This window comes from Pseudophryne corroboree, chromosome 11, assembly GCF_028390025.1.
Source record: "Pseudophryne corroboree isolate aPseCor3 chromosome 11, aPseCor3.hap2, whole genome shotgun sequence".
Taxonomy (NCBI): Eukaryota; Metazoa; Chordata; class Amphibia; order Anura; family Myobatrachidae; genus Pseudophryne; species Pseudophryne corroboree.
Window position 1 is genome coordinate 171,246,786 of NC_086454.1, and position 27,020 is coordinate 171,273,805.

Genomic DNA, 27,020 nt, shown 5'->3' on the forward strand with positions numbered 1-27,020 from the left:
TGTGGGAATATGGAGCATACCCCTCAAAATACGTTGCAACAGGTGGTCGATCAGGTGCAGGTCCTGACTCGACAATTTAATGATTTGTCCATTAAAATGCACACCTCCCAGGCTGCTGGCGGAGCTCCCGCAGCAGCAGCACCTGCAGGGGTTAAGGAGCCGAAAGTAAATCTCCCGGATCGTTTTTCTGGAGATCGCTCGCAGTTCTTTTGTTTCAAGGAGAGCTGCAAGCTATACTTCCGGCTTAGGCCTCAGTCTTCTGGGTCGGAGATTCAGCGGGTGGGCATAGTGATTTCCTTGCTACAAGGAGACCCACAGGTCTGGGCATATGGGTTGCAGCCTGACTGTCCGTCGCTTAAAAGTGTTGATGCTTTTTTTACGGCACTGGGCATGTTGTATGATGACCCTGACAAGACGGCCTCAGCCGAGGCTCAGATTTCGATCCTTAAGCAAGGGCGAAGGCCAGTTGAGGTTTACTGTACGGAGTTTCGGAGGTTGGCCCATGATACCCAGTGGAATGACCCAGCCCTGAGACACCAGTACCGAAGAGGTCTTTCTAACCAGATAAAGGACCAACTGGTACAATATCCCTTGCCTGATAGCTTGGATCAGCTCATGCAGTTATCCATCCGGGTGGATAGACGGCTGAGAGAGCGTAGGCTTGAAAGGGAGACTGAGATTTCCTTCCTTCCCAAGGGAACCTCAGACTCTGAGGAATTTTCTGAGGAGCCTATGCAGATTGGGGCTACCCGCCTCTCCTCGCGTGAGAAGACGCGGAGGAGACAGCAGGGGTTGTGTTTGTACTGTGGGAATAAAGGTCATGTGGTAGTATCATGCCCAGAAAAGCCGGAAAACTTCAGGGCCTGAGGGTGATGGGAAATATCCTGTCAGGCCAGAAGTCAGAATTTCCCAAGAAGACTTTTATCATTCCGGTGACCTTGAAGATCCTCGGTCAAACTGTCAAGACTGAGGCCTTTGTGGACAGTGGGGCCGACGGGGTTTTTATGGACCGCCAATTCGCCCTGAAACACCCTGTTCCCTTAGTACCCTTGGCATCGGAAATTGAGATTTGTGGGTTAGACGGGGAACCATTATCCCAAGGTAAAATTACCTCTTGCACTAGCCAGATTTCTTTGTTTATTGGAGCCACACACTCTGAAAAATTGTCCTTTTATGTGACTGTCTGTACTTTTGCCCCATTGGTGTTGGGGTTACCCTGGTTAAGGGCCCACAATCCTCAATTTGACTGGGTCTCTGGGGAGATTCTTAGTTGGGGTACTGATTGTTTCAGGAGTTGCTTGAGCCTTCCAGTCAGGCTCTCGCAGCTAAGTTTGCCAGGATTGCCAGGGTGTTATGCAGATTTTGCGGACGTGTTCTCCAAAAAAGTTGCAGAGGTACTACCTCCCCATCGCCCCTATGACTGTGCCATTGATTTGTTGCCAAATGCTAAGCTTCCCAAGAGCAGGTTGTACTCCCTGTCACGTCCTGAGACTCAGGCTATGGCAGAGTACATTCAGGAGAACTTGGCTAAGGGATTTATCAGACCTTCACAGTCTCCAGTTGGGTCGGGGTTCTTCTTCGTGGGTAAAAAGGACGGTTCGTTGCGACCCTGCATCGACTTCAGGGAATTGAACCGTATCACGATTAAAAACTCATACCCACTGCCTCTCATTTCGGTCTTGTTTGACCAGCTTCGTACTGCCACCATTTTTTCTAAGATTGACCTACGCGGTGCGTACAATCTAATCCGAATAAGAGAGGGGGATGAATGGAAGACTGCCTTTAATACCCACTCAGGGCATTATGAATATTTGGTGATGCCTTTTGGGCTCTGTAATGCCCCGGCAGTCTTCCAGGATTTCATGAATGATGTGCTCAGGGAATATTTGGATAGATTCTTAGTTGTATACTTAGATGACATCCTAATCTTCTCCCATTCCCTGGAGGAACATCAGAAGCATGTACGCTTAGTCCTCCAGAAACTCAGAGACCACCGGCTTGGGGCGAAGCTGGAGAAGTGCGAATTTGAAGTTCAGCAAATCGCATTTCTAGGATATATTATCTCCCCAGAAGGTTTCCAAATGGAGGGTTCCAAGGTACAGGCAGTCCTGGATTGGGTGCAGCCCACTAGTTTGAAGGCGCTTCAGCGTTTCCTGGGCTTTGCGAATTTTTATAGACGATTTATCGCTGGATTTTTGTCTATAGTGGCGCCCTTGGTGGCACTCACTAAGAAAGGGGCGGATGTTGCTCACTGGTCTTGTGAGGCTAAAGCGGCTTTTGCCCGTCTCAAAAGGGCATTTGTTTCGGCCAAGGTGCTGCGACACCCAGATCCAGAGCGTCCTTTTGTGGTGGAGGTGGATGCCTCTGAGATGGGTATTGGGGCAGTGCTTTCTCAGATGGGAGTGTCTGATAATCGCCTTCATCCCTGTGCTTACTTTTCCCGTAAATTTTCGCCTGCCGAAATGAATTATGACGTGGGTAACCGGGAATTGTTGGCTATTAAGGATGCACTCGAGGAGTGGAGACACTGGCTTGAGGGGGCTAAGTTTGTGGTCTCAATTCTCACTGACCATAAGAATCTGGCATATTTAGAGTCAGCGAAGCGTCTCAATGCCAGGCAGGCACGATGGGCTTTGTTTTTTGCTCGCTTTAATTTTTTGATAACATATCGCCCTGGGTCAAAAAACATCAAGGCTGATGCGCTCTCGCGGAGTTTTGCTCCAATCCAGGAGACCACCGAGGAGCCGTTGCCCATTGTTTCCCCATCATGTATTAAAGTGGGCATTACCCAGGACCTCTTATTATTAGTCCTTAGAGCACAGGAGCAGGCTCCTCCAGACCTTCCGGTAGGTCTTTTGTTTGTGCCTCCTAGGTTAAGACAGCGAGTGTTCCTGGAATTCCATGCCAAGAAGTCGGCAGGTCACCCGGGTATTGCCAGAACTCGGGAGTTGCTATCTAGGGCGGTGTGGTGGCCCTCGGTGGCTAAGGATGTGGATCAGTGGGTTCGGGCATGTGACATCTGTGCCCGAAATAAGACTCCTAGAGGGGTTCCTGTTGGCCCATTACATCCACTCTCTATCCCATCTAAGCCATGGACCCACATTTCAATGGATTTTGTGGTGGACTTGCCCAAATCCTCGGGGATGACAGCCATCTGGGTTGTCGTTGACAGGTTTTCGAAGATGGCGCACTTCGTTCCACTGGTTGGGCTGCCATCAGCCAGACGCCTGTCTGAATTATTTATGCTGCATGTTGTGCGTCTCCACGGGTTGCCACTTGATGTGGTCTCTGACCGCGGATCCCAGTTTGTGGCCAAATTCTGGAGGGCATTTTGTTCCGATCTCCAGATTTCTGTCAGCTTGTCGTCAGGCTACCATCCGCAGTCTAATGGGCAGACTGAAAGGGTGAACCAGTCCTTGGAGCAGTTCCTCAGGTGTTATGTCTCCAAGTGTCAGACTGACTGGGTTGCTCATCTGTCCATGGCGGAGTTTGCCTATAACAACGCGGCTCACTCTGCTACAGGGATCTCTCCCTTCCTTTGTGTGTATGGGCATCATCCTAAGGCCAATTCTTTTGACCCCCTGGACTCCACGCCTGGTGGTTCCTCTGTGGTTTCGGTCCTTAGAGGTATTTGGCGGAAAGTGAAGAAAGCCCTTGTGTCTGTGTCATTAGTGACCAAAAGGATTTTTGATAAGCGGAAAAGACCCTGCAGCTTCAAATTAGGAGACTTCGTCTGGTTGTCTACCAAGAATTTGAAGTTGAGACAGCCATCTCATAAGTTAGGGCCCCGGTTCATCGGCCCTTATAAGATCACCAGGGTTATCAATCCGGTGGCATTTCAGTTAGATCTGCCCCGTTCTTTGGGTATCAATAAAACATTTCATTGTTCCCTTTTAAAACGGGCGATTAGTAATCCTTCTTCCAGTGGAAGACCTTCCCCTCTTCTGATACGTGGCCAGAGGGAGTTTGTTGTTGAAAGGATTCTTGACTCCAAGGTGGTTCGGGGTCGGCTGTCATTTTTGGTGCACTGGAAGGGGTATGGCCCGGAGGAGCGGTCGTGGGTGCGCAGTTGTGATCTTCATGCCCCCAGACTGATACGCTCTTTCTTCTCGCAGTTCCCCGATAAACCCGATGGTAGGGGTTCTTTGACCCCTCGTCAGAGGGGGGGTACTGTTAGGGTCTCCTGCCCTGTGCTGCCACGTCGTCATGGCAACCGGGAGACAAGTGCTAGTGGAGTAACCTGAGCGCAGCTGATACTCCGGTTCGGGTCTTTTGCTGTGCAGTGGTTATAGGCTCTGTGCACGGCAGGGGATCCGGTGCTGGTTTTTGTGCTCACAGTCTGTGAGGTCTGAGTGGGGCGTGGACAGCACCTGCTTTATAAGGCCTCTTTTCAGGGTAAGCAGATGCTGCTGAATCTTTGTTGGTTAGTCAGTTCATGAAAGTTAGCCAGTACTGTGTAGCTTTGTATTTGTTTGTTGCTTACTGCAAATAGGCCTGGGGATTTGGTATTACACTCTGCCAATCCAGACCTAGCAGTAAGACTGGAGTCAGTCGTTTAGCTTGCTGGGGTTCTGTTACTACTCTGTGAACTTAGCAAGTTTGCGGCTGTATTCTAAGACTTGCCTGTCTAATCCTGTCTCACTGTGCTAGGTGTCAGGGGTCAGTTTAGTGGCAGTAAGCTAAAACCTGTGCACTGCAAGTGAGAATTAGGATTGTGGAGATTCTCCTTGTGTCTATCATTCCATCTCTGACCAAGGAGTTTACTGCCACACCCGTTGGTAACCCTTTAGGGTTTTGCTGTTGCCCTTAGCAACAGCATTTCGGGTTCTCTACGTATTAAAACACAACATCTTGCTTTTCCATCTGAGCAGTTCTAATACAAGGGAGATACCCAGTTCCTTAGCCTCTGGGCTTCTCTGTTAACTTTGTGTGTATTTTGTTACCCTATCACCTTCTGTGTACGTTATGTCATATCCCCCAGTTTGTCTGTGAGTCCATCTGTTTTGCATAACAGTTCAAACACCAGTACATTCCTGCAGACACTGGAGTGCATAACAGTTCTGACACCAGTACTTTCCTGCAGGCACTGGTGTGCATAACAGTTAGGGCTATAGATTGTAAGCTACACTGGAGTAGGGACTGATGTGAATTACTTAATATTTTCGGCAAAGTGCTGCGGAATATGTGGGCTCTATATAAATAACTATTAATAATAAATAACAAGTTGCAGATGTCCTTCCTTTGTGCCAACACTTCAATGTTCCCAACTGCAGTCTTAATATCTTCTCCCCTCTAGTGAACTACTCACCTATTACCATATTAGAAATTGGGTAGCTAGCTCTGCCATGGTAGGTGGCCCTTTGGGATGACACTCGCCAGATTTTCACTCTAAAATAACGCAAGGCAACTCTAGGGGGAGCATAGGATATTGGTATGGCTAGTGCCTTGGGGAGTGTTCTGCCGCTATAACTAAGGCCCAACTACAATGGAAGTCTGACAGACAAAAGCCCTTTACATCCCAGCAGTGGGAATCTATTTACTCAACTGCCCATTGCTTGTTACTTTAATCATTTGGAATTACAGTATAAAATGCTTTATTAGCTTTCTGTACTTTGGCCAGGCTGCATGTTATGAGGCCTGTGCAATCACAGTATTGCTGGCGTAACTGGATGTCGGTAGGAGATACATTTCATATTTTGGGGGTGCTCTGCAATTCAAGCTCATTGGTGGGAGGTGTTCCATTTTGTTTCTAAGGTGTTAAATGTCAGTCTACTACCATCCACCGCCCTAGCCCTTCTTCATGTCTACCCTCCAGATCTACCCAAACATAACTGTTATATACTGGGACACATCTTGATTTTTACTAAAGCAGCCATTACTCAGTACAATTTGCACTTTTTATGGAAACACTTTTTATGGAAACAAAGAATGTCCCATATACTATGTCTGCCTCCTCGACATTAATTAAATGGTTCAGGTGGCACAAATTTGTGACCGATGGTGAAGGAGCAGACCTGCTGCTTGGGAATCCTTCCTCATCTGTCTAGGTACAGAACATGCTTGTTTTGATGTTATTTTGATTGTTGTTTTCTGTATATCTGTTTATTGCTACTCTATATACATACAGCATACTTGCCGACATCCTGTCTGCTTTCTTTGGGCGGGGCAGGGCTATGATGCTTATAAGGGGCGGGGCAGAGGTGGAACAGGGATGTGGTTACTGAGATTGTGTCATTGAAGCCACACAGCCCGCTCTGTAATGCTGCCATTACCGTCATTATACTGCAGGGGGCGTGGCTAGCAGCAAGAATTGTGTCATCAACTGCCCAGACCTCCCACTTTACTCTTTAAGTGGGCGGCCGAGCAGGGGAGAACCTTGAAAATCGTTAGACTTGCCTGCTCTTCCAGAGGGCCGGGAGGACCACACGATTTTCCGAGCCTCCCGGTCATTCCGGGAGAGTAGGCACGTATGGGTTACTTACTGTATGTATGTGTGGCCTATGGTTAAAGTTCAGTCCCCTTTTTTTGCCCTGCTTCTTTTCTGCACTCAAACATTATTTTGTAAATATACATTTTTGAAATTTTAACAAATATATATTGATTGGAAAAAAACCAAGTAAAAGCAAAATGCTATTCTGCATCTGGGTGGGCTACACCGATGATTTCAGGGTGCATCCTATATAGAGAAATCAGGGTACATCTACTATAGAAGATAATCCCACAGTATGCTCTGACCAGAACCTACAATGCCCAGAGTCTTGTTTGTCACATGCTCCACCAGATTCATCAGACGACAGAACTGCCAACTCACATGGTGGTAGCATCTAGATTCCCTTCGTGGGGATAACCTTACCCATAATGACCCTCACATGGCCCTTTCCTGTGACATACTGTTTGTGAATGTTACATGGTCAGCTAATTAGTGACTATAAGATATGATGATCCACTAAATTCAGCAGTTAGGAAGACAGCTTATTACAGTATAATATAACTGGGACTGTATGTGATCAGGTAAAAATCATGGTAAAAGGTACAGTATTGTGTGGGGTATTAATTGGGTTTACAGTGTGGCATATTTAATCAATTGCTGTCCAGAAATGAAAGATAATAAACATTAGGATTTACCTCTGGCATAGCCCACTAATAAAACCATGTGAGTTGGATTTGGGCTACAGGTACGAGGATTGAAAACTCCCTTCTTGTAATGCTGTAGGAATAGAAAGAAGATATTTAGTTACATATATACAGAAGTGTTTGTAGAAAAAGATAAAGGATTTTGTGGTCGCAGACATAACACATATTTCTGCTATTTACCAGTGTCAGAGGCAGGGCCGCCATGTGCAGACTTCATGTGGGCCCCCTCCTCTTTGCGGTGTAGTAGACACTCTGGCAGGTTGCAAGTGTCTGGAAACATGGCGCCCGTCATGTTCCTGGTGACAAATCTATACTGCTCATGCACAAATCACCGGGAAAATAGCCACTACGCCAATTTTCCAATTGATTTCTGCAGCAGCGCCGATGTGGGACTCCGTAGTAGGACACTAAGCAATTAATATGGGTACAGGGAGTGGAGTGTGAGAACCCCTGGACCGAGGGGCCGACCCATGTTCACAGCACCCTGCACCCATTATAGATACGCCTGTGGGCAGAGGCAGTACTTATGTTTATGGGAAATAGTGTATTTTTCTCATATAGTAGAAGGATTAAGGGGCTTAGTCAGAGATTATCGCAGATTTTGCTAAAATAGCAACATCTGCGACTACTAAAATTGCATGATGGAGGCTGCCCAGCATGTGTGGCACCATCCCATGATACAATTGCAATTCAATTGCGATCACATTGCAAAAAACATGAAATAAAGGTTGACCCCTGCCTACGAAGCATGTCTGTGTAGGCAGGCGCACCACCGCCATGTTTGCTACGTCATTAGCTGCCCCTGAATACGTCCATGACATGCCTGCATTTCCTGGTGCACTCCCCCGCCCAATGCTGCGTCGCCACACAGTGGCTGCGATCAACTCTGAATAAGGCCCAAAGACCCCTCCTGCTTCACACTCACCTGGAGCAAAGTCGCATTTATACACACAGTAAGTGTTCCATTCTTACCGACGTAAGAAGCCATTTCTGTAAAATAAAAACACCAATAATTAAACTATATCTTATGGTGGTAAGACCAGTCACTCTAGCAATATATGGGCTGAGGCACAGTTTATCTTGCTGCTTTCATGCTCTGGAACTAGGATGGGATGTATCAACCCTGAAAATTTGATCAAACATCTGAAAATTGCCATTTTAGGATGTCTGATGCAATTTCCTTATGCATAAAAGTGGACAGAAGTAAATATAGGAGATAGTCCCCATAGATGATATGAGGCTGCGATGTGCCGGTATGCATCAAGCTCTGCATATTGAAACTTTACGGAGCTTGTACCCGATAAGCAACACCATCTATAGATGGCATTGTTTCTAGAAGCCTATGGGCTCCTTAAGGCAGGCTTCCCCTGAGACGGATCCCACTCTGACCTCCTCCCTGCAGTTTGCAAATGCGCAGGTCGATAGCTGCACATTTGCAGTAAGACTTCCGGGTGACAAACCCAGAAGTCCTCACAACATTTCAGAAGAGCTGACTTTTATGTTTTTAAACACACTTATTCATGCATTCAGCATTAATAAACACTGCTATGAATACAATTATTGGCAGGTTCTATTGCATACAGTGCGCCTAATTCAGGCCTGATCGGTGCTGTGCGTTTTCGCACAGCAGCCGATCAGGTCTGAACTGCGCATGCGCTGGCATGCCCTGCGATCATCTCTGCCTGACTGACCCGTTTAGGGGGCACAGTCCGGACGACTCAGGCGTGCCTGGACGGTTAGGGGGGCGGGCCGTGGCGGCTGTGTGACTTCACATGCAGCCGCTGCGACCCTCACAGTGACGAGTAGCTCCTGCCAGCGCACAGGAGCTGCGCTGGCAGGGAGCTACTCCTAAAGTACAAAAGCATCGCCACTGTGCAATGCTTTTGTACTTCTGCGGAGGGGGTCGGGCCTGACAAGCGGGGCAGACTAGCCCTGTGCTGGGCGTCCCCCCACATCTCTGTGTGACATCTATGATCAGGTCTGAATTAGGCCCAATATGCAATGCAGGATGCATCCTGCCCCATATAAGGCCTAATTCAGACCTGATTGTAGCAAATTTGTTAGCAGTTGGGTAAAACCATGTGCACTGCGGGAGGGGGGGCAGATATAACATGTGCCGAGAGATATAACATGTGCAGCAATGGCCGGGAGCCGGCACGTCCCACTACACCCACCACCGCTAACAGTACGCCCCCTACCTTGAGGAGGGGTTAAGGAACACCTAAACCCAGGTTTATGAGGAAATTTCTGAAAAAAGGCTTTTTTTAGCTTAGGGGCATGCAAATCCTTGTCCCAGAAACCAAGATCTCTCCTCTGGGCCATACCCATTCCAATGGACCAAAAAACAGAGCTGACCACGGGAAAATTAGAATCCAAAACCTTTTCCACTAGGAATTCCTGTTGGCCCTGAACATCCACAGGAGGTCTACCCCGGATAATTCTTCAAGGGAATTACCTGGAAAAGACAAATGGCTTGACCATAGAACAATGAAAGGTGTTAGAAATCTTAAGAGATTTAGGCAATTGTAGCTGAAAGGATACAGTATTGACCTGTTTGATAATAACAAATGGCCCGATGAATCTGGGTCCCAACTTAGCCAATGGTTGTCGGAGATTGATGTTATGGGTTGACAACCACACCTTGTCTCCCACCTTAAAGGTGCATGGACATCGGTGCATGGATGTCGGAAACTGTCCGTAAAAAAATTCTCCTGGAAAGCAGCTTTCTTAAGAGCAAGATGCACCTTTTTCCAAATAACTCTGAAGCGGGAAGTCAAGACCAAGGAAGAAGATGGATAATTGGGACAAAAGGAATTGGCTCTGGGATGAAAGCCCAGGACTGAAAAGAACAGAGACACCTTGGTGGATGAATGACAGGTGTTATTGTAGGCAAACTCGGCCAGGGGAAGATATTCTGACCAATTGTTCTGAAGCTTAGCAGCATAAAAATGCAGATACTGCTTCAGAGATTGGCTCACATGCTCCGTCTGCCAGTTAGACTGCGGATGGTAACCAGAGGTTAAACTGAGTCTCATGTTTAACGAGGCGCAAAAGAGCTTCCATAAACGGGCAATAAACTGTAGAGATGTGCACTTGAAATTTTTCGGGTTTTGTGTTTTGGTTTTGGGTTCGGTTCTGCGGCCGTGTTTTGGGTTCGACCGCGTTTTGGCAAAACCTCACCGAATTTTTTTTGTCGGATTCGGGTGTGTTTTGGATTCGGGTGTTTTTTTCAAAAAACACTAAAAAACAGCTTAAATCATAGAATTTGGGGGTCATTTTGATCCCAAAGTATTATTAACCTCAAAAACCATAATTTCCACTCATTTTCAGTCTATTCTGAATACCTCACACCTCACAATATTATTTTTAGTCCTAAAATTTGCACCGAGGTCGCTGGATGACTAAGCTAAGCGACCCTAGTGGCCGACACAAACACCGGGCCCATCTAGGAGTGGCACTGCAGTGTCACGCAGGATGGCCCTTCCAAAAAACACTCCCCAAACAGCACATGACGCAAAGAAAAAAAGAGGCGCAATGAGGTAGCTGTGTGAGTAAGATAAGCGACCCTAGTGGCCGACACAAACACCGGGCCCATCTAGGAGTGGCACTGCAGTGTCACGCAGGATGGCCCTTCCAAAAAACACTCCCCAAACAGCACATGACGCAAAGAAAAAAAGAGGCGCAATGAGGTAGCTGTGTGAGTAAGCTAAGCGACCCTAGTGGCCGACACAAACACCTGGCCCATCTAGGAGTGGCACTGCAGTGTCACGCAGGATGGCCCTTCCAAAAAACACTCCCCAAACAGCACATGACGCAAAGAAAAAAAGAGGCGCAATGAGGTAGCTGTGTGAGTAAGATAAGCGACCCTAGTGGCCGACACAAACACTGGGCCCATCTAGGAGTGGCACTGCAGTGTCACGCAGGATGGCCCTTCCAAAAAACACTCCCCAAACAGCACATGACGCAAAGAAAAAAAGAGGCGCAATGAGGTAGCTGTGTGAGTAAGATTAGCGACCCTAGTGGCCGACACAAACACCGGGCCCATCTAGGAGTGGCACTGCAGTGTCACGCAGGATGGCCCTTCCAAAAAACACTCCCCAAACAGCACATGACGCAAAGAAAAAAAGAGGCGCAATGAGGTAGCTGTGTGAGTAAGATAAGCGACCCTAGTGGCCGACACAAACACCTGGCCCATCTAGGAGTGGCACTGCAGTGTCACGCAGGATGGCCCTTCCAAAAAACACTCCCCAAACAGCACATGACGCAAAGAAAAATTAAAGAAAAAAGAGGTGCAAGATGGAATTGTCCTTGGGCCCTCCCACCCACCCTTATGTTGTATAAACAGGACATGCACACTTTAACCAACCCATCATTTCAGTGACAGGGTCTGCCACACGACTGTGACTGAAATGACGGGTTGGTTTGGACCCCCACCAAAAAAGAAGCAATTAATCTCTCCTTGCACAAACTGGCTCTACAGAGGCAAGATGTCCACCTCATCATCATCCTCCGATATATCACCGTGTACATCCCCCTCCTCACAGATTATCAATTCGTCCCCACTGGAATCCACCATCTCAGCTCCCTGTGTACTTTGTGGAGGCAATTGCTGCTGGTCAATGTCTCCACGGAGGAATTGATTATAATTAATTTTAATGAACATCATCTTCTCCACATTTTCTGGAAGTAACCTCGTACGCCGATTGCTGACAAGGTGAGCGGCGGCACTAAACACTCTTTCGGAGTACACACTTGTGGGAGGGCAACTTAGGTAGAATAAAGCCAGTTTGTGCAAGGGCCTCCAAATTGCCTCTTTTTCCTGCCAGTATAAGTACGGACTGTGTGACGTGCCTACTTGGATGCGGTCACTCATATAATCCTCCACCATTCTTTCAATGGGGAGAGAATCATATGCAGTGACAGTAGACGACATGTCCGTAATCGTTGACAGGTCCTTCAGTCCGGACCAGATGTCAGCATCAGCAGTCGCTCCAGACTGCCCTGCATCACCGCCAGCGGGTGGGCTCGGAATTCTTAGCCTTTTCCTCGCACCCCCAGTTGCGGGAGAATGTGAAGGAGGAGATGTTGACAGGTCGCGTTCCGCTTGACTTGACAATTTTCTCACCAGCAGGTCTTTGAACCCCAGCAGACTTGTGTCTGCCGGAAAGAGAGATCCAAGGTAGGTTTTAAATCTAGGATCGAGCACGGTGGCCAAAATGTAGTGCTCTGATATCAACAGATTGACCACCCGTGAATCCTTGTTAAGCGAATTAAGGGCTCCATCCACAAGTCCCACATGCCTAGCGGAATCGCTCCGTGTTAGCTCCTCCTTCAATGTCTCCAGCTTCTTCTGCAAAAGCCTGATGAGGGGAATGACCTGACTCAGGCTGGCAGTGTCTGAACTGACTTCACGTGTGGCAAGTTCAAAGGGCAGCAGAACCTTGCACAACGTTGAAATCATTCTCCACTGCGCTTGAGACAGGTGCATTCCACCTCCTATATCGTGCTGAATTGTATAGGCTTGAATGGCCTTTTGCTGCTCCTCCAACCTCTGAAGCATATATAGGGTTGAATTCCACCTCGTTACCACTTCTTGCTTCAGATGATGGCAGGGCAGGTTCAGGCGTTTTTGGTGTTGCTCCAGTCTTCTGTACGTGGTGCCTGTACGCCGAAAGTGTCCCGCAATTCTTCTGGCCACCGACAGCATCTCTTGCACGCCCCTGTCGTTTTTTAAAAAATTCTGCACCACCAAATTCAAGGTATGTGCAAAACATGGGACGTGCTGGAATTTGCCCAGATTTAATGCACACACAATATTGCTGGCGTTGTCCGATGCCACAAATCCACAGGAGAGTCCAATTGGGGTAAGCCATTCCGCGATGATCTTCCTCAGTTGCCGTAAGAGGTTTTCAGCTGTGTGCGTATTCTGGAAACCGATGATACAAAGCGTAGCCTGCCTAGGAAAGAGTTGGTGTTTGCGAGATGCTGCTACTGGTGCCGCCGCTGCTGTTCTTGCGGCGGGAGTCCATACATCTACCCAGTGGGCTGTCACAGTCATATAGTCCTGACCCTGCCCTGCTCCACTTGTCCACATGTCCGTGGTTAAGTGGACATTGGGTACAGCTGCATTTTTTAGGACACTCGTGACTCTTTTTCTGAGGTCTGTGTACATTTTCGGTATCGCCTGCCTAGAGAAATGGAACCTAGATGGTATTTGGTACCGGGGACACAGTACCTCCAACAAGTCTCTAGTTGGCTCTGCAGTAATGATGGATACCGGAACCACGTTTCTCACCACCCAGGATGCCAAGGCCTCAGTTATCCGCTTTGCAGCAGGATGACTGCTGTGATATTTCATCTTCCTCGCAAAGGACTGTTGGACAGTCAATTGCATGGTGGAAGTAGTAAAAGTGGTCTTACGATTTCCCCTCTGGGATGACCATCGACTCCCAGCAGCAACAACAGCAGCGCCAGCAGCAGTAGGCGTTACACGCAAGGATGCATCGGAGGAATCCCAGGCAGGAGAGGAATCGTCAGAATTGCCAGTGACATGGCCTGCAGGACTATTGGCATTCCTGGGGAAGGAGGAAATTGACACTGAGGGAGTTGGTGGGGTGGTTTGCGTGAGCTTGGTTACAAGAGGAAGGGATTTACTGGTCAGTGGACTGCTTCCGCTGTCGCCCAAAGTTTTTGAACTTGTCACTGACTTATTATGAATGCGCTGCAGGTGACGTATAAGGGAGGATGTTCCGAGGTGGTTAACGTCCTTACCCCTACTTATTACAGCTTGACAAAGGCAACACACGGCTTGACAAATGTTGTCCGCATTTCTGTTGAAATACTTCCACACCGAAGAGCTGATTTTTTTGGTGTTTTCACCAGGCATGTCAACGGCCATATTCCTCCCACGGACAACAGGTGTCTCCCCGGGTGCCTGACTTAAACAAACCACCTCACCATCAGAATCCTCCTTGTCAATTTCCTCCCCAGCGCCAGCAACACCCATATCCTCCTCCTCCTGGTGTACTTCAACACTGACATCTTCAATCTGACTATCAGGAACTGGACTGCGGGTGCTCCTTCCAGCACTTGCAGGGGGCGTGCAAATGGTGGAAGGCCCATGCTCTTCACGTCCAGTGTTGGGAAGGTCAGGCATCGCAACCGACACAATTGGACTCTCCTTGTGGATTTGGGATTTCGAAGAACGCACAGTTCTTTGCGGTGCTTTTGCCAGCTTGAGTCTTTTCATTTTTCTAGCGAGAGGCTGAGTGCTTCCATCCTCATGTGAAGCTGAACCACTAGCCATGAACATAGGCCAGGGCCTCAGCCGTTCCTTGCCACTCCGTGTGGTAAATGGCATATTGGCAAGTTTACGCTTCTCCTCCGACAATTTTATTTTAGATTTTGGAGTCCTTTTTTTACTGATATTTGGTGTTTTGGATTTTACATGCTCTGTACTATGACATTGGGCATCGGCCTTGGCAGACGACGTTGCTGGCATTTCATCGTCTCGGCCATGACTAGTGGCAGCAGCTTCAGCACGAGGTGGAAGTGGATCTTGATCTTTCCCTAATTTTGGAACCTCAACATTTTTGTTCTCCATATTTTAATAGGCACAACTAAAAGGCACCTCAGGTAAACAATGGAGATGGATGGATACTAGTATACTTATGGATGGACGAGCGACTGCCGACACAGAGGTAGCTACAGCCGTGGACTACCGTACTGTGTCTGCTGCTAATATAGACTGGATGATAATGAGATGAAATCAATATATATATATATAATATCACACTAGTACTGCAGCCGGACAGGTAGATATATTTATTATGTAATGACTGATGACGGACCTGCTGGACACTGTCAGCTCAGCAGCACCGCAGACTGCTACAGTAAGCTACTATAGTAGTATGTATAAAGAAGAAAGAAAAAAAAAACCACGGGTAGGTGGTATACAATTATGGATGGACGAGCGACTGCCGACACAGAGGTAGCTACAGCCGTGGACTACCGTACTGTGTCTGCTGCTAATATAGACTGGATGATAATGAGATGAAATCAATATATATATATATAATATCACACTAGTACTGCAGCCGGACAGGTAGATATATTTATTATGTAATGACTGATGACGGACCTGCTGGACACTGTCAGCTCAGCAGCACCGCAGACTGCTACAGTAAGCTACTATAGTAGTATGTATAAAGAAGAAAGAAAAAAAAAACCACGGGTAGGTGGTATACAATTATGGATGGACGAGCGACTGCCGACACAGAGGTAGCTACAGCCGTGGACTACCGTACTGTGTCTGCTGCTAATATAGACTGGATGATAATGAGATGAAATCAATATATATATATATAATATCACACTAGTACTGCAGCCGGACAGGTAGATATATTTATTATGTAATGACTGATGACGGACCTGCTGGACACTGTCAGCTCAGCAGCACCGCAGACTGCTACAGTAAGCTACTATAGTAGTATGTATAAAGAAGAAAGAAAAAAAAAAAACACGGGTAGGTGGTATACAATTATGGATGGACGAGCGACTGCCGACACAGAGGTAGCTACAGCCGTGGACTACCGTACTGTGTCTGCTGCTAATATAGACTGGATGATAATGAGATGAAATCAATATATATATATATAATATCACACTAGTACTGCAGCCGGACAGGTAGATATATTTATTATGTAATGACTGATGCCGGACCTGCTGGACACTGTCAGCTCAGCAGCACCGCAGACTGCTACAGTAAGCTACTATAGTAGTATGTATAAAGAAGAAAGAAAAGAAAAAAAAACCACGGGTAGGTGGTATACAATTATGGATGGACGAGCGACTGCCGACACAGAGGTAGCTACAGCCGTGGACTACCATACTGTGTCTGCTGCTAATATAGACTGGATGATAATGAGATGAAATCAATATATATATATATAATATCACACTAGTACTGCAGCCGGACAGGTAGATATATTTATTATGTAATGACTGATGACGGACCTGCTGGACACTGTCAGCTCAGCAGCACCGCAGACTGCTACAGTAAGCTACTATAGTAGTATGTATAAAGAAGAAAGAAAAAAAAAAACCACGGGTAGGTGGTATACAATTATGGATGGACGAGCGACTGCCGACACAGAGGTAGCTACAGCCGTGGACTACCGTACTGTGTCTGCTGCTAATATAGACTGGATGATAATGAGATGAAATCAATATATATATAATATCACACTAGTACTGCAGCCGGACAGGTAGATATATTTATTATGTAATGACTGATGACGGACCTGCTGGACACTGTCAGCTCAGCAGCACCGCAGACTGCTACAGTAAGCTACTATAGTAGTATGTATAAAGAAGAAAGAAAAAGAAAAAAACCACGGGTAGGTGGTATACAATTATGGATGGACGAGCAACTGCCGACACAGAGGTAGCTACAGCCGTGGACTACCGTACTGTGTCTGCTGCTAATATAGACTGGATGATAATGAGATGAAATCAATATATATATATATATAATTTCACACTAGTACTGCAGCCAGACAGGTAGATATATTTATTATGTAATGACTGATGACGGACCTGCTGGACACTGTCAGCTCAGCAGCACCGCAGACTGCTATAGTAAGCTACTATAGTAGTATGTATAAAGAAGAAAAAAAAAAACCACGGGTAGGTGGTATACAATTATGGATGGACGAGCGACTGCCGACACAGAGGTAGCTACAGCCGTGGACTACCGTACTGTGTCTGCTGCTAATATAGACTGGATGATAATGAGATGAAATCAATATATATATATATATAATATCACACTAGTACTGCAGCCGGACAGGTAGATATATTTATTATGTAATGACTGATGACGGACCTGCTGGACACTGTCAGCTCAGCAGCACCGCAGACTGCTACAGTAAGCTACTATAGTAGTATGTATAAAGAAGAAGAAAGAAAAAAAAAAACGGGTAGGTGGTATACAATATTATATATATATTATATACAATTATATATATATATATATATATATTAAACTGGTAGTGATTATTAAACTGGTGGTCAGGTCACTGGTCACACTATCAGCAACTTGCAAGTAGTACTCCTAAGCAGACAATCACAATATATATTATACTGGTGGTCAGTGTGGTCACAATGGCAGTGTGGCACTCTGGCAGCAAAAGTGTGCACTGTACGTTATATGTACTCCTGAGTCCTGCTCTCAGTCTCTAACTTCTCCCCACTGTCAGTGTCTCCCCCACAAGTCAGATATACATTATACAGTCACACTATCTATCTATCACTTCAGCAAGTAGTAGTACTCCTCTGAATGCTCCCCAAAATTACTACTGTGTCTCTCTCTACTCTAGTCTCACTCTCTTCTCTATAAACGGAGAGGACGCCAGCCACGTCCTCTCCCTATGAATCTCAATGCACGTGTGAAAATGGCGGCGACGCGCGGCTCCTTATATAGAATCCGAGTCTCGCGATAGAATCCGAGCCTCGCGAGAATCCGACAGCGGGATGATGACGTTCGGGCGCACTCGGGTTAACCGAGCAAGGCGGGAAGATCCGAGTCGCTCGGCCCCGTGTAAAAAAAAATTAAGTTCGGGCGGGTTCGGATTCCGAGGAACCGAACCCGCTCATCTCTAATAAACTGTCGTCCCCTGTCCGAGACATTACCCATGGGTAATCCATGGAGCCTGAAAACGTGGCAAAGGAAAAAGCCTGCCAGAATCTGAGCGGATGGTAATCGAGGTAAAGAAATGAAGTGGGCCATTTTGCTAAATCGATCCACCACAACCCAGATCACCTGAAAACCAGAGGAGCGTGGAAGAACCACCACGAAATCCATAGAAATGTGTGACCATGGCCTGACAGGAATAGCTAGAAGCATGAGCTGCCCAATGGGAAGAGACCGGGACACCTTATGCCTGGCACAAGCTTGGCAAAAGAGAACAAACTCCCTAACATCCTAGGATAGATTAGGCCACCACACAGAGCGAGATAGCAATTCCAGCATTTTAGCAACACCTGGATGGCCAGCAACCTTGTTATCGTGAAACTCAGCAAGAACACTACTTCTCAGGAACGAAGAGACGGCCAACGGGAGTATTTCTAGGAGCCTGTTCTTGAACCTGAGCTAATTGTGTGTGTAGATCCTGTGTGAGACCAGTTCGGACAGAGGCTGCTGGAATAATTGGGGTAGACGGAGAATGGTTATCATGAACAGGAAGAAAACAACGTGACAGGGCATCATCTTTAGTGTTCTTAGAACCGGGCCTGTAGGTGATGATGAAATTTGAACCGAGTAAAGAATAACACCTAGCGAGCCTGCCGGGAATTAAGATGTTTTTCTGACTCGACATACTGTAGATTCTTGTGGTCCGTAAACACAGTGACAGTATGCTTTGCTCCCTCAAGCCAGTGCCTCCATTCTTCAAAAGCCCACTTGAGTGCTAACAATTCTCTATTACCAACATCATAGTTGGCCTCTGCGGAAGATAATTTTTTAGACATGAAAGCACAAGGATGTAAAACCAAAGACTCGGGGTCCTCTTGAGACAGAACAGCTCCCACCACAACCTTAGAGGTATCTACCTCAACGATAAAGGGAAGATCAGGGTTGGGGTGTCTAAGGATAGGAGCGGAAACGAAGGCCTGTTTTAATGCCCAGAAGGCACCCTTAGCTTGAGGCGACTACTTTGATGGATCAGCACCCTTCTTAGTCAACGCCACAATAGGGGCAACTAACTCGGAAAAAGCATGAATGAAACATCTATAATAATTGTCAAAACCCAAAAACTTCTGAATTGCCTTCAAGTTAGTGGGTTGAGCTCAATCCAAGACTGCCTGGAGTTTTTTAGGTTCCATAAAAAACCCTTCAGGTGAAATAATATATCCTAAAAAGGGTACCTGCGTAACACGAAAATCACATTTTTCCAACTTGGCATATAAGTGATTCTCCCGCAATTTTTGAAGTACTTGCCGAACATAGAGACAAAGCTGTTACGGAGACTCAGAATAGATTAAAATTTCATCCAAATAAACTACCACGAATCTCCCCAAGAAGTCACGGAGGACATCGTTATTCAGATCCTGAAACACCGCGGGAGCGTTAGAGAGACCAAACGGCATCACCAGGTATTCGTAGTGCCCGGACTGTGTACTAAAAGCCATTTTCCACTCATCCCCTGATCATATTTGGATGAGGTTATACACTCCTCTTAGGTCTATTTTAGAGAATATGATCGCAGTGCGGAGTTGATCAAACAACACTGAGATGAGGGGTAAGTGTTTTTGACCGAAATCTTATTCAGGGCCCGGTAGTCTATGCAGGGTCTAAGAGATCTGTCTTTTTTTTCTACAAAAAAGAACCCCGCACTCAAAGGGGACTTTGACGGCCTAATAAAGCCCTTCTTAAGACTTTCCTGCACATATTCGTCCATGGCCTTAGTTTCTGGGCCAGACAGTGCATAGAGTTTCCCCATAGGCAAACTAACCCCAGGAATGAGGTCAATGGTGCAATCATAGGAACGATGGGGTGGAAGGACATCCGCATTACCTTTGGAAAATACATCCGCATAGTCCCAGTAAGCAGAAGGAATACCTTCTGAAGCAATGACTGCAACCCGCACCGGACGAGTAACACATCTCCCATAGCAGTTGGAACCCCATTGTGAAATTTCCACTGAATGCCAATCAATGGTTGGATTATGGACGGCAAGCCAGGGGTTACCCAAGACTAGTAGCACGGCCAGACAATGGGTGAGAAAGAGTTCAATCTTCTCAGAATGTAACGTACCCACAGTCAAATGCAACGGTGGAGTCTGATGGATAATTACCCCGTTCGAGAGAGGGCCTCCATCCAGACCGCGCATGGTAATAGGTCTACTGAGCTGGAGCTGTGGGATTCCCAGAGCCTGAGCCCAAGTAAGATCCAGGAAATTTCCAGCAGCTCCGCTATCAATAAACACAGACACAGGAGAACTCCAATTCCCTAAAGATATCTCGGCTAGGACTAGCAAGGAATTGTGTAGGGAGACTAACTGAAGTCCTAAGTGAACCCCCTGAACGTTCACTTGGTCAGAGCGTTTCCCTGTTTTGTGTGGCCGGTGATAATGTTATGTTCAACGTACTTGGAACCCAAGAGATTGGGTGGCAATAGAAGGGTTCCGAGTACAGATACGTAAAGCTGCGGTAGAACTCAGATACGCAGCTACCCCTAACAAAAATCCCTGACTTCAGTTGTCCTTCCCAGTGGTCGATTAACGCCTGCAAGACTATGGTTTCTTGTGTCCACGTCAGCCGCGTTTGAATGGGAGAATTAGGTCCGCCCAGACTCCGATGCCCCATGGTCTTAATAGGAGACAAGGTGTTAACAGAGACAGAGAGAACATGGGGAAAAACTAACTAAGACAGACACGACAATGAAGGAGAAGACTACAGAAAATAAATAACTAGTCTATGTGCGGCGCGGCTGCCAAGAAAAACAGCAAACCAAAGTAACACTGCCCTAGTGCCGAATACGAACACGTCGTAGTACGGCAAGGACAACAGTTGCGGAAACATCCACAGAAAAACATGACTAGAGAATAAGGAGAATGCGGTTTCAGCTGTAAGGTGCGGCAGAGCCGCTACTCACGACACCGGGAAAGGTACACGCAGGAAGCAACCAGGATCCCAAGGCTCAATATTCAAGATCACTCGGCTAGAAGGCAGGAATTAGTCCCCAGGACCAGACTCAGGAAAACAGGACACAGGATGCTGGAACGTACAGGCAGTAAGCAGGAACACAAAAAAAGGCACAATCTCACTTTGCGCTCCAATGTCCAAAAGATCCAAACATGTCCTCACAAACGAATTGGAGAATATTCAAATCAACATGAAACAGAAAACAAAAAACACAAAATAGTGTATTACTGTCAATGCAAGGAAATTTCTCCCAGATGTGCAGATGAAAATAAGAATTTACTCACCGGTAATTCTATTTCTCGTAGTCCGTAGTGGATGCTGGGAACTCCGTAAGGACCATGGGGAATAGCGGGCTCCGAAGGAGGCTGGGCACTCTAGAAAGATCTTAGACTACCTGGTGTGCACTGGCTCCTCCCACTATGACCCTCCTCCAAGCCTCAGTTAGGTACTGTGCCCGGACGAGCGTACACAATAAGGAAGGATTTTGAATCCCGGGTAAGACTCATACCAGCCACACCAATCACACCGTACAACTCGTGATATGAAACACAGTTAACAGTATGAAACAATAGAGCCTCTCAACAGATGGCTCAACAATAACCCGATTTAGTTAACAATAACTATGTACAAGTATTGCAGATAAACCGCACTTGGGATGGGCGCCCAGCATCCACTACGGACTACGAGAAATAGAATTACCGGTGAGTAAATTCTTATTTTCTCTAACGTCCTAGTGGATGCTGGGAACTCCGTAAGGACCATGGGGATTATACCAAAGCTCCCAAACGGGCGGGAGAGTGCGGATGACTCTGCAGCACCGAATGAGAGAACTCCAGGTCCTCCTCAGCCAGGGTATCAAATTTGTAGAATTTTGCAAACGTGTTTGCCCCTGACCAAGTAGCTTGCTCGGCAAAGTTGTAAAGCCGAGACCCCTCGGGCAGCCGCCCAAGATGAGCCCACCTTCCTTGTGGAATGGGCATTGACAGATTTTGGCTGTGGCAGGCCTGCCACAGTATGTGCAAGCTGAATTGTACTACAAATCCAACGAGCAATAGTCTGCTTAGAAGCAGGAGCACCCAGCTTGTTAGGTGCATATAGGATAAACAGCGAGTCAGATTTTCTGACTCTAGCCGTTCTGGAAACATATATTTTCAGTGCCCTGACAACGTCTAGCAACTTGGAGTCCTCCAAGTCCCTAGTAGCCGCAGGCACCACAATAGGCTGGTTCAGGTGAAACGCTGACACCACCTTTGGGAGAAACTGGGGACGAGTCCTCAGTTCTGCCCTATCCATATGGAAAATCAAATAAGGGCTTTTACAAGACAAAGCCGCCAACTTTGATACTCGCCTGGCAGAAGCCAAGGCCAATAACATAACCACCTTCCACGTGAGATATTTCAGATCCACGGTTTTTAGTGGTTCAAACCAATGTGATTTTAAGAAACTCAACACCACGTTGAGATCCCAAGGTGCCACAGGAGGCACAAACGGGGGCTGACTCTGCAGCACTCCTTTTATAAATGTCTGAACTTCAGGTACTGAAGCTAGTTCTTTTTGAAAGAAAATCGACAGAGCCGAGATCTGTACCTTAATGGAACCCAATTTAAGGCACATAGTCACTCCTGCTTGCAGGAAATGCAGAAATCGACCTAGTTGAAATTCCTCTGTTGGGGCCCTTTCGGCCTCACACCATGCAACATATTTTCGCCATATGCGGTGATAATGAGTTGCTGTAACCTCTTTCCTGGCTTTAGTAAGCGTAGGAATGACTTCCTCCGGAATGCCCTTTTCCTTCAGGATCCGGCGTTCAACCGCCATGCCGACAAACGCAGCCGCGGTAAGTCTTGGAACAGACAGGGCCCCTGCTGCCGCAGGTCCTGTCTGAGTGGCAGAGGCCATGGGTCCTCTGATATAAATTCTTGAAGTTCTGGGTACCAAGCTCTTCTTGGCCATCCACGAGTATCGTTCTTACTCCTCACCTTCTTATTATTCTCAGTACCTTTGGTATGAGAGGCAGAGGGGAGAACACATAAACCGACTGGTACACCCACGGTGTTACCAGAGCGTCCATAGCTATCGCCTGAGGGTCCCTTGACCCGGTGCAATATCTTTTATAGCTTTTTGTTGAGGCGGGACGCCATCATGTCCACCTGTGGCCTTTCCCAATGGTGTACAATCCTATTGGAAGACTTCTGGAGGAAGTCCCCATTCTCCCGGGTGGAGGTCGTGTCTGTTGAGAAGATCTGCTTCCCAGTTGTCCACTCCGGGAATGAACACTGCTGACAGTGCTAACACATGATTTTCCGCCTATCGGAGAATCCTTGTGGCTTCTGCCATCGCCATCCTGCTTCTTGTGCCGCCCTGTTGGTTTACATGGGCGACTGCCGTGATGTTGTCTGATTGGATCAGTACCGGCTGGTTTTGAAGCAGAGGCCTTGCCGGCCTCAGGGCATTGTAAATGGCCCTCAGATCCAGAATATTTATGTGTAGGGAAATAACCTGACTTGACCAAAGTCCCTGGAAGTTTCTTCCCTGTGTGACTGCCCCCCCAGCCTCAAAGGCTGGAATCCATGGTCACTAGGACCTAGTCCTGTATGCTGGACCTGCGGCCCTCTTGAAGATGGGCACTCTGCAGCCACCACAGTAGAGATACCCTGGTCCTTGGAGACAGGGTTATCAGCCTATGCATCGGAAGATGCGATCCGGACCACTTGTCCAACAGGTCCCTCTGAAAAGTTCTTGTATGGAACCTGCCTAATGGGATTGCTTCGTAGGAAGCTACCATTTTTCCCAGGACTCGCGTGCAATGATGCACCACTACCTATTTTGGTTTCAGGAGGTCTCTGACTAGAGATGACAACTCCTTGGCTTTCTCCTCCGGGAGAAACACTATTTCTGGTTTATGTCCAGAACCATCCCCAGGAACAGTAGACGTGTCATAGGAACCAGCTGTGACTTTGGACTGTTTAGAATCCAACTATGCTGTTGTAGCACTTTCCAAAATAGTGCTACCCCGACTACCAACTGCTCCTTGGACCTCGCCCTTATAACGAGATTGTCCAAGTACGGGATAATTACAACTCCCTTTTTTCGAAGGAGTATCATCATTTCGGCCATTACCTTGATAAAACACCCTCGGTGCCATGTACAGTCCAAACGGCAGTGTCTGGACTTGGTAATGGTAATCCTGTACCACAATCTGAGGTACTCCTGGCGAGGATGGTAAATGGGGACATGCAGGTAAGCATCCTTGATGTCCCGGGATACCATGTAATCCCCCTCGTCCAGGCTTGCAATAACCGCCCTGAGCGATTCCATCTTGAACTTGAATTTTTTTATGTTCAAGGATTTTAAATATAAAATGGGTCACACCAAACCATGCGGTTTCGGTACCCCAACCCGTGTGGAATAGTAACCCCGTCCTTGTTGAAGTAGGGGCACCTTGAGTATTACCTGCTGGGAATACAGCTTATTAATTGCCTCTAGCGCAGCCTCCCTGCCTGAGGGAGTTGTCAGCAAGGCATATTTTAGGAAAAGGCTGGGGGGAGACATCTCGAATTCCAGCTTGTACCCCTGAAATACTACTTGAAAGAAACAGGGATCCACCTGTGAGCGAGCCCACTAATTGCTGAAATTTTTTGAGACGGCCCCCCACCGTACCTGGCTACACCTGTGGAGCACCCGCGTCATGGTGTGTACTCACAGGAGGCGGGGGAAGAATCTTGATTCTGGGAACAGGCTGACTGGTGCAGCTTTTTCCCTCTACCCTTGTCTCTGTACAGAAAGGAAGCGCCATTTTTCTGTGAGGAAACCTGAGGTAAAATTATTTCTTCCCAGCAGTTGCTGTGGATACGAGGTCCCAGAGACCATCCCCAAATAATTCCTCACCCTTATAAGGCTCTCTATGCGCTTTTTAAGTCAGCATCACCTGTCCAGTGACAGGTCTCTAATACCCTCCTGACAGAATGGACATTACATTTATTTTGGATGCCAGCCGGCAAAATATCCCTCTGTGCATCCCCCATATATAAGACGACGTCTTTAATATGTTTTTATGTTTGCCAACTAGTATCCCTGTTTGACAGGGTCACCGACCACGCTGCAGCAGCACTATCTGCAGGTTTCAGTCTAGTACCTGAGTGTGTAAATACAGACTTCAGGATAGCCTCCTGTTTTTTATCAACAGGTACCTATTAAAGTGGCCGTATCCTAAGACGGCAGTGCCACCTTTTTTGACAAACGTGTGAGCGCCTTATCCACCCTAGGGGATATCTCCCAGCGTAACTTATCCTCCTGGCGGGAAAGGGTACGCCATCAGTAACTTTTTATAAATTACCAGTTTCTTAACGGGGGAACCCACGCTTTTCACACACTTCATTTATTTATCTGATGGGGGAACAAAACACTGCCTGTTTTTTCTCCCCAAACCTAAAACCCATTTATAGAGGTGCTTGGGTTAAAGTCAGAAATGTATAACACATTTTTTATTGCCGGGATCAAGTCACGGATGTTCCTAGTGGATTGTGTATATGTCTCCACCTTGTCGACACTGGACTCAGACTCCGTGTCGACATCTGTGTCTGCCATCTGAGAGAGCGGGCGTTTTTGAGCCCCTGATGGCCTTTGAGACGCCCGGGCAGGCGCGGGCTGCGAAGCCGGCTGTCCCACAGCTGTTACGTCATCCACCCTTTTATGTAAGGAGTTGACACTGTCGGTTAATACCTTTTACCTATCTATCCACTCTGGTGTCGGCCCCACAGGGGGCGACATCACATATATCGGCCTCTGTTCCGTCACCATATAAGCCTCCTCATTCAACATGTCGACACAGCCGTACCGACACACCGCAGACACACAGGGAATGCTCTAAACGAGGACAGGACCCACAAAAGCCCTTTGGGGGGACAGAGTGAGAGTATGCCAGCACACACCAGAGCGCTATATAATGCAGGGACTAACTGAGTTATGTCCCCTATAGCTGCTGTTTTTATATATAATGTATACTGCGCCTAAATTTAGTGCCCCCCCTCTCTTTATTAACCCTTTGTAGAATGCAGGGGAGAGCTAGGGAGCTTCCTTCCAGCGGAGCTGTGAGGGAAAATGGCGCCAGTGTGCTGAGGAGATAGGCTCCGCCCCTTTTTCGCGGCCTATTCTCCCGTTTTTTATGGAATTCTGGCAGGGGTATTTACCTTATATATAGCCCCTGGGGCCATATATTGAGGTATTTTAGCCAGCCAAGGTGTTTTTATTGCTGCCTCAGGGCGCCCCCCCCCAGCGCCCTGCACCCTCAGTGACCGAAGTGTGAAGTGTGTGAGAGGAGCAATGGCGCACAGCTGCAGTGCTGTGCGCTACCTTGGTGAAGACAGAATCTTCATGCCGCCGATTTTCCAGACCATCTTCTTGCTTCTGGCTCTGTAAGGGGGACGGCGGCGCGGCTCCGGGACCGAACATCAAGGCTGGGCCTGCGGTCACTCCCTCTGGAGCTAATGGTGTCCAGTAGCCTAAGAAGCCCAATCCGGCTGCAAGCAGGCGAGTTCGCTTCTTCTCCCCTTAGTCCCTCGCTGCAGTGAGCCTGTTGCCAGCAGGTCTCACTGAAAATAAAAAAATCTAAGACTATTACTTTCTAAGAGCTCAGGAGAGCCCCTAGTGTGCATCCAACCTCGGCCGGGCACGAAATCTAACTGAGGCTTGGAGGAGGGTCATAGTGGGAGGAGCCAGTGCACACCAGGTAGTCTAAGATCTTTCTAGAGTGCCCAGCCTCCTTCGGAGCCCGCTATTCCCCATGGTCCTTACGGAGTTCCCAGCATCCACTAGGACGTTAGAGAAAGTAGTAGTGTTGAAATAGTCCCGATAAGTTTCTTTGAGGTCACTGGTCACTCTTTACTTCGTATGGACAAGGCACGCTGCACATTAGGGTCATTTCACACTGTTCAATCTTGAGAAAGACTCTGCATAGCGTCGAAACGCGTCGATACAGTGTGGTCCAAGGGTTGCAATTTGGCTTATCCATAGAGACAAACTTATGACAATATGATACCCAGGTTCGTTTTTGTCAGCTGATTCCAACCATTGTTTTCTTCTATGGGATATTTACCCTGTTCCATACGAAGTAAAGAGCGACCAGTGACCTCAAAGAAACCTTTATGAGTTTTAAACCTGCCTATTAAAAGTAAGCATACATG

General features: G+C 47.3%; 1 protein-coding gene across 1 annotated transcript in view; it reads right to left on the reverse strand.

Annotated features, from left to right (window-relative positions):
• The window catches only part of LOC134970067 (cathepsin W-like), a 120,691-nt gene that overhangs the window by 15,711 nt on the left and 77,960 nt on the right, over positions 1-27,020 (reverse strand). Inside the window, exons 8-9 of the mRNA XM_063946162.1 lie at positions 8,060-8,124; positions 7,126-7,207 (exon numbers count right to left, since the gene is read on the reverse strand). Of these exons, the coding sequence (XP_063802232.1) occupies positions 7,126-7,207; positions 8,060-8,124 (147 nt within the window). The remainder of the gene's footprint in view (positions 1-7,125; positions 7,208-8,059; positions 8,125-27,020) is intronic.